General features: G+C 38.7%; 1 protein-coding gene across 2 annotated transcripts; it reads left to right on the top strand.

The window, feature by feature from the left end:
- Positions 1-4,549: 4,549 nt before the first annotated feature.
- LOC6614556 (UDP-glucuronosyltransferase 2B13) lies at positions 4,550-8,431 on the top strand. Of its 2 annotated transcripts, none has more exons than XM_002038948.2 (4): positions 4,550-4,694; positions 6,558-6,813; positions 6,876-7,322; positions 7,391-8,431. In XM_002038948.2, exons 2-4 carry the CDS (start codon positions 6,558-6,560, stop codon positions 8,278-8,280), a joined length of 1,593 nt encoding a protein of 530 aa, XP_002038984.2. In that variant the 5' UTR covers positions 4,550-4,694; the 3' UTR covers positions 8,281-8,431. The 2 variants fall into 2 exon arrangements, with proteins under 2 accessions (XP_002038984.2, XP_032581616.1); XM_032725725.1 differs by having other exon boundaries at positions 4,550-4,675.
- The last annotated feature ends 236 nt before the right edge of the window (positions 8,432-8,667 follow it).

Genomic DNA, 8,667 nt, shown 5'->3' on the forward strand with positions numbered 1-8,667 from the left:
GGGTCTCATACATGGTAAAAAATCGCTGTTTGTAATACAAATTGTCGAAGAAAATTTAGGAAAATTATGAACATTTAATATTAATTCATAGTTATTCTTCACAGGGTTTCAAACAATAAAAATATGGTATTGTTTATAAAAGACTTGATACCAAACTATAGGTCCAATTATGACAGTCATTTTTCTTTCTGTGCACCCACACATGTGGCTTCAATTTGGCTGGGCCATAGTCTTTGCCTTCGACTCTGCCACATGTTGTTTGCCTTTCTCTGGATGTCTCTGGATGCCGAGTGATAAAAATCTCTACAATTTTTCATCAGCCTATTAAATTACATAAGTCACACGGTCCCTGCTAGTTGTTATGCCCACCGTCTGCACTGTTGTGTAAATATCCTTTTGGCGTGCTAATGAACCCTTTGACACCAGGAACCAGCAAACGGCGACCCGCACCCAGCGATCATTCGACCTCCCTGACGGTCCTCAAAAATTCCTACTGACAGCAGATGCCACATAAATCAGGCGCTGCGAATGAAGAATTCGCCGTGGTCAGCTCATTAATAAATTAAGTGCATAAAATCACACAAAATCACCTAGGGAAACTCCTAAGCCAGCTGGTGCACCGAAAAAAGAGGATTGCTTTGACGAAAGATGAAACTTTTGTGCACCGAAAAAAGAGGATTGCTTTGACGAAAGATGAAACTTTTTGAATCGGTCTTAATAAGATATGATTGATGAAATTAAAATTAGTACGTTGGCAGCATAAGTGGTAGTGGCTCCTTAATTGCGGGCTTTATTTTGATTTCCCGCTGATCCCAATATAAGTTACACAGACTGATTCAGGGTCTATCGAATTTTTCCCAGTGTGCCTTCGATTACTCGCCCCTTTTAGGACTGAGCAGAGCAACTGCAGCGCGAAGGAAACCCTTAGGGGCTGTTCCTGATAACGGCGACCACAACGACTCCATATCACGCACAATTTGTGTTCGGGAAAAGTGTTCCGGAGGAGTGCCGGCGAGAGCGTCTACGTGGATCTAGGTTAGGCCACACAGCTGTGGCATATGTAAAAATAAACACATAAAACTGCACTTTTACTAATTGCTCCAGGGAAGCGAAGAGCACCACCGTCGAAAACAGAACGAGAAATGCTGAAAATGCCTTGGGTGCAATACCCAAAAACATTCGAAACAAAATCGACGATAAAGCCCCAGTGAGATAGATACGCAGTCAAATGTTTTCCAAAAGTATTATGTTTGTGGCAGGAAAACTTCAATTTTCACGTGCTGTTTGCATTCAGTGTTGTCAAGTGGTGTAGCCATAGTTCAGGGTATTTGCATAGACTATCATAATCATATGCCAACATTTATGTTATTAATACTAATAGATAAAGAGTAACTTTGCAGGGGTTATGAGTCGAAGTTTTGGCACCAAAAAGGGGCGTTTAATATGAATGAATATTGGATGATGGGGAATGCATGCGGATATGCATACAGGATATATAAATGAGCACTTCTTAAAGATTACTAATATTTTAAGGACAATTTTAAAATATTTCCGAATCCACTTCGCACAATAAGTGGAGAAGCCAAGTGAACCATGAATAATTTCCAATCGTGGCCGTCCTTGTCTAACCACTGGTAGTACTATCTCGAAAGGAAGTGGTAAGTACACCTAGCATAAGAAGATTCCAGAGGGCCTTTGCATCCTTTTACGCCTGAGCAGTTTTTATAGTTGTTTGCCTAAACGTAACCAAATGCTAGAAATTCCTGTGAAATAGGGGAGTTCCTTCGGCAGTGAATCACTTTGAGGGCGTGTCTAGTGTTCTGGTTCAAAGTCTATTTTGTGTGTTAAGGTAAAGAAACTAAGAATTTATATGCGGTGACCATGTAATTTGCTCATTAACAAATTGCTTGAGTTAAAGCCCACAGGAACACAGCAAATAATTGAGATTGCGGGGTGGTCACTGAACCATCGAGTATCCGCAACCACTTGAGTTCTGTCTACAACCCTTAGAAAACCACGCATTTCGAGACCATCTCGTCTGTCACATTATAACTCAATTTTAAATTGTGCTGAATTCTGCTTTCGACATATTAAATTAATATTGACACATTGACAGCTGCCAAAACAAGATTCTCTCCCTTCAAGCCTACAATTTTCTGCCATCGTGGGTAGTTCGACCACCCGCTGATTTCGTTGGATTCGAGTTTTCCCGATACGGGTTCGGATCGAACTTCTCAAATTCGTTGACTAATCATGCGCAACGTTTGCTATTTGGGTGAAATTTTTAATTGCCCCGCGCAACGCAACGCGATCGAATTGAAAGGCCATCGTTCCCTGGAAATTGTCAGTGTCATCGTGGGGTTTGGTTCCCATTTTATGCTCGATGGTGTCTTTATCTAAAGCGCGCCTGGGAAAAGCGCACGTTGCCTTAATTGATTGATAGATACATAGATAGATATAGACTAATGGCTAGCATGAGATACAAAGGTCTCGCTTCTATGGCTTTGTTTGATTTACCCTAATTTGGCCGTAGGGTGAAGTGCAAAGTAAACATTAAATTGGCGTAAACTGACAAATAGTGCTCTGTATTTTAATCCCATTTTAGTTCACTATATTTGGGCTGGGCTCTTGGTTTGAAATGGTTTATGGTCCAGTTCCATTGATCACTTCAATCCTATATGTGGGGTCTGGTGTTTTAGGCAATTTGTCGTTTGCACCTCGTAAATGATTCAGAGTGAATCATTTGATATTGTCGCTAAGCGTTGCAAGAAGATAGCTTTAATACGAGTTTTTTAGTGCACAAATTTATTTTTAAATATTTCTTATAACTTGATTAGTGCCTATAATGCCTAATCATTTAATTAAATCTCTTTAACCGAATCTAAGCCCCTTTAAGCATGTTTGGGAACTTACCTCAGCAGAATTAAATATGTTTAATGATTTATTTAATTTGCCGCTGATTTAATGAGCTGTTTGTTCCAGCACCATTTTCTCCTCGCTTTTTTCCGCCAACATTTTTGTTACAGGCCATTCATTTTCATTGTGGCATGTCCACTGCGATCTTATGAATGAACATTTTCTTTTTGGCTTGGTGGCCTCTCCTGGCGATCGCTTGCATCAAAAGTGCCGTTCTTGGCCATGTCTTGAGTTGCCATCAAAACTCCGCCTGGAGCATGGTCGTCCATCATCGTCGCCGGTTTGGGTGAACGCCCACGCCCATGCCCAGCCACGCCCTGCGCCCCTTTCGCCCCTTTTGGAGAGCGGTTTCAGCTTTTTGTGACTCGCTTCAATGAAGCGTGCCAATTTTCAATGAAATGTTTCGGCCTCTTGTGTTGTGCGCCCTTTTTTAGACGACTTTGAGTTCTTTCAGCTTGCCTTATATTAATTTCCATCTTTTTCTTAATTTGTTGCATGTTCTCAGTGGGCTTCATAACATTTGTGTTATCTTGGAATTTCTCCTCTCCATTTGTTTGCTTACCATAATCATTTATGATATGACTTATCGTGAAGTGAACTTGACCGATTCCAAGGTGAATCCACAAATAACAGGGCATTTAATTCGTGTTATACACGAATTTGCAAATAAAACACGTTTTTAACAAACTCAATCGATGGGTATTGTTTTAATTCCGACGAACAAGGTAATGCGGTTAGTAATTGCCTACGGAAATCCCCTGGGAAAGCAACTGATGTTTCTTACATAGCAAATCGTAATTTATTGCAAGATCCTGAAGTGGTTTATATTTTAATAATTTATTTTTTAATTTTATTCTTGGTTGATAAGAATGTGAATGACTCATCGTTTCCAAATGCCAACAATAAGTTACAAAACTTAAAATTCATTTAAAGTCTTAATGATACTATTTTCAAAACATTTATCTTTATATTTGAATTGTTGTTAACCAATAATATATTTCTGGCAGGTTGTCGATTATTTTATTGTCTACATGATAAGTTTTAACTAAGAAGGGAAGTCACTGTATCCTGATATCAGAAAAATTATTTACATGCGATTGATTCATTAAATTACTAATGTTTTAAAATTGGCTTCTTTGTTATGTCGATAAGTCCCAATTCTTGTTTGGCTTGTTCGTTGTTTGTGTATTGTCAAAATCGCACTCTGATGAATTTTTGAACCTTGTTGTCGAAAGTTCATTGGCCAATTCTATTTCGCAGTACAAATTATATGTTTGCAATTGCTGATCTGTCGATCGACACGTGAGCGGTCATTTGTGTATGTGTAAGGGGGGAAACTGACAGGTAATAATTATTTTGGCAACACTTGCAATCAACTGCATCAATATTGTAATTATCCCAGCACACACACGAGACAATCAAAATCAAATAAGATTAGGGCAAACATTGAGCGTCGCCGGTTGATTCGCCTTTGTATTTTTGTATCTCTGTGCCAAGATATATCCCACAGATACATATAAGCTTTTGCCTGTATATGCGTTTTGTATCTGCTGGCGTCGACTGAGACTGAGACTTCGACTGAGGCTAATGCTGATTAAGTTGAGGTGTTCGGGGCTTTGTGCCGCCGAGTTTAGTGATAACCGCACTTTGGTGCCCAACGGTCGCGTTTCGCGCTAAACTTCAATTTGAATTCGAAACGTGCTAATTTTGTTTAATTCCAAGTGCAAATATTTTCTGGTGCTATTGCTGTGAGACAAAGGCAATTGAATTCACTTAAGGTTAATAAATAAGCAAGCAATATAAATCAGATATTAGAAGATCGCAAATAAATAAAGAAATCTGCAATTCATGTGTTTCAAAATAAATCTTGCAATAAAATATTCATTATATGACAATTAATTTTCTATTAAATAATATGAAAATAATAATAATATAAAATAATTGAATAAATCTCTGTGGATTTGATTAAACGTGTTTGCATTACACAAACATTTTTGGAAAACATTTGATTTGATTTGAAATTCCAAACAATCTAGAATAATAAATCCAAAAATGTTAGTTATTTCAATCTAGAAAATAACAAGAAAGATTAATCGTATAGATTAAATTGCTATAATTGTACTAATTAGGTCATTAAAAAACTCATAACCAGTTTTCATTGCATTTTTTAATTCCGGTAATGTAAAAGGGCTTAGTTAAACGTTATAAAGTGCATCTTGCTGGAATTTTTACAAAATAACGAAGAAAAAATAGCAATTTCATAATCACCAAAACTTTCACATTCAACTCACACACAAATAGGTTTTTACTTTCAAAAAACATTAGCTTTGACCCTTTTAATCAACAAGTCTTTTCAAGTGTTACAAGACCTATCCACCATCCCAGCACTCAAAATAATTAAATAATTTTAATTCCCAAACTCTAAGCAATTAGTGTTGGCACGTAATGAACAAATTATAAACAATTATGCCATAACTTGCAACCTTGACCAAAGCCTCTAAAAACTTAGTTACATAGCTTGCATTTCAGTTGGAATTACGTACAACAACAAAATGCTCTGAGCTGTAGCTAATATAAGGAAATAGAATTTCGCTATTAAGTATAACAGTAAAATGCAATGCGAAATGCGGGCTGCGATGACAAAATTATTTCCATATGCGATTTATCAGCACGCCTCAATGACGACAAATTGTGGCATGTTTACTTGTATTTCAGTTAGCTTTCTGTTAGTGTGTCAACCTAAATATAAATAAATTCAGGCGGGGAAATAACACTGCATAAACTGTTCAATAAAATTTAATTTTTAATTAAACAAAATCCCATAAATGTAATTAAATTACGAAACGTTAAGTCCAATTAAACCTAATTTGATTTCGACGATTTGATTTATCTTAAGGTCGAGTAAGCAAGCACAATCTCTTTATAGTTCACGTATGTTGACCCACTTTTTGATAGCGAAAATAAAAATAAGATTAGGAAGGGGTAAACATTATAAAACTTGCATGATATGCAGCATTTTACGATGTCTGGAAATTAACACCTGAATGATGGTATTAATGGGAGACCTACCATATAAGGCGGGTAAGCTAACAAGCTTTCTGGTCCACTTCGATATTAATTGCTAATTTCAAAATGATGAAATTACCGTGCTGCATTTCAATCAGATTTAATTCTATGGCAGAAAGCCAGAAAGGTGTGTTCATTTAACGTACTTAGTCTATAAGTCGCTGAAAAGCTTGATCAAATGCGAAAAAGAGCAGATCAGATATGAATTCCTTATTAGTTGCGTTACAGACTTAATATTTATTTATGCCAAGCCAACAAAGAACATATGCCCGCATGTTAGGCGTTCACAAAAGTGTTGAGCTTAATTAATTATACTATTGTATCAGTTTCCCTTTCATGTGCAGCATATTCATTTTCCACCTGATCTTGCGATCCATCAAACCAGAAATCTCATCAATAACACTATCATTTGCAATCAGAATGTGCAAAGCAAAGTGCTTTATGCAAATAACGAAATCTAACACCGAACATAAACTGCAGCTAATGTTAATTTGACGCTAATAACGCGACTTTTTACCTTACTCGGCGGACAATTTAATTGAGGTTGTTAATTGTCAATGTTGATTTCAAATCAGATGGAGATGCAGCTGCAGTGGAAATGTTGGATGTTGCTCTTCCTGATCGGTTTGCCGGAATTTGGAGCTGGCTCCCGAATACTCTTCATGGGACCCTTTCCAGCCCCAAGTCATTGGCTCTGGCTGGAGCACTTCCAGAACGATCTTCTGCGTCAAGGACATCATGTGACCAGTGTGAATAACCATCCCACCAAGCATCCCCACGAAAATCTGACGGAGATTATCATCAGTCCCTCCTTTGACATACCCAAATACTGTGAGTATTATATATAGATAGCACGTATTTTAAATATTTATTATTTTATTTTATTATTATAGTTCCAAAGGAGAACATCTTTTCGATGCAGTTTGTTAGCGATTTCAACAACCTGGAGCTCTGGTGGACCATTGGACTTATGACCACGGAGCACGCATTCAAGGATCCCAAAGTGAAGAAGCTGATTGAGAGCAAGGATGATCACTATGACTTGGTGATCCTAGAGCAGTTTTTTCATGAGGCCTTCCTGATGTTCGGCAAGAGGTTTAATTGCCCGGTGGTCACAATTGGCACCATGGGCTATGCTGATAATATAGATCACGCAATGGGCATCCTGACGCCTTGGTCTTTGATTCCCCATCTACTGCTTTCCCATACGGATCGGATGACCTTTGGCCAGCGAGCTTACAATGCCTACTTATCTCTGTACGACGCGGTCATGAGACGATGGGTGTACCTGCCCAAAATGCAAAAATTGGCAGAGAAGTATTTCCAGGGATCAATTGAAGGTAAGTTAGCATGAGATACCTTAATAAACATCTTTTTATATATATATATTTTTTTTTTTTCGTTAAAGGAATTCTACCTAATGTTCTTGACCTGGAGCGAAATATTTCCCTAGTCCTGATTAATGCTCACCGTAGTGTCGATCTTCCGAGGCCAAGTATGCCAGGACTCATTGACGTGGGTGGGGCGCACATTCAGAAGCCCAAAAAGCTGCCCACTGACCTCCAGAATTTCCTGGATAATGCCACCTACGGAGTGATCTACTTCAGCATGGGCTCATATGTGAAGAGCACTGATTTACCACAGGAGAAAACAGCGCAGATTCTCAAGGCCTTCGGCCAGCTCAAGCAGCAAGTGATTTGGAAGTTCGAGAACGATTCCATTGGTGATCTGCCCTCGAATGTGATGATCAAGAAATGGATGCCCCAGAACGACATTTTGGCCCATCCGAATGTCAAGCTCTTCATCACGCACGGCGGTATTTTTGGAACCCAGGAGGGTATTTACTGGGGTGTTCCGATGCTGTGCGTACCCCTATACGGGGATCAGCACCGGAACACTATCAAATCGGTGAGGGAGGGCTATGCCCGATCCCTGGTGTTCTCCAAACTCACCACTGATGACTTGGTGCGGAATATCGAGACTCTGATCAACGATCCCCAGTACAAACGCAGTGCTCTGGAGGTGTCGCAGCGATTCCGCGATAATCCCATACATCCGCTAGCCGAGGCCACCTTCTGGATCGAGTACATAATCCGGCATCGTGGGGCGCGGCATCTGAAGTCACACGGCGCCTTCATCCCTCTGCATCAGTATCTGCTTCTCGACGTCTTGGGTTGCCTGTTGCTGGGCGCATTCCTGGCCATCTGGCTGCCATGGCGGATGATCAGGAGGGTGCACAAGTGGTGGCTCAAAGGGGAATCCTCTGACAAGCTGAACGAGGGCAAGAAGCGCTTGTAGGAGAAGGCTATCTCTCAACTAGTCGCAGAGATTATTTATTGTAATATATTTTTAGATCACAAGGTTGACAATTACACGGGCTGATTAATTTTTTTTTGATTTAATGTTTTCAATTGATAGTAATACAAATATACAATACAAATGTAAAATACTTAGAGAATCAGATAATTTTAGGATTTAATAAAATAAAAATAAATATATTTAAACATATTATTTAACTGAGTTGCTAAAAAGTATGCAATTACTATCTGTTTTTCGTTAGTCATATTTTCAAGTGTTGCCTATTTAAATGGGGCCTTAAAATGCTTGCCATAAAAATTTCTGACATTCTTATTGGGGGAAAAAATAACATATGTAGAGTAAGATGTTATTTTACGGTAAGTTATG

This window comes from Drosophila sechellia, chromosome 2L (genome assembly GCF_004382195.2).
Source record: "Drosophila sechellia strain sech25 chromosome 2L, ASM438219v1, whole genome shotgun sequence".
Lineage (NCBI taxonomy): Eukaryota > Metazoa > Arthropoda > Insecta > Diptera > Drosophilidae > Drosophila > Drosophila sechellia.

Excerpts from the sequence above, each read along its gene's own strand:
- LOC6614556 (XM_002038948.2), top strand. The coding sequence starts at position 6,558 with ATGGAGATGCAGCTGCAGTGGAAATGTTGGATGTTGCTCTTCCTGATC. Across the intron at positions 6,814-6,875 it reads CTTTGACATACCCAAATACT|TTCCAAAGGAGAACATCTTT; the intron begins GTGAGTATTATA and ends TTATTATTATAG. Across the intron at positions 7,323-7,390 it reads TTTCCAGGGATCAATTGAAG|GAATTCTACCTAATGTTCTT; the intron begins GTAAGTTAGCAT and ends TTTTCGTTAAAG.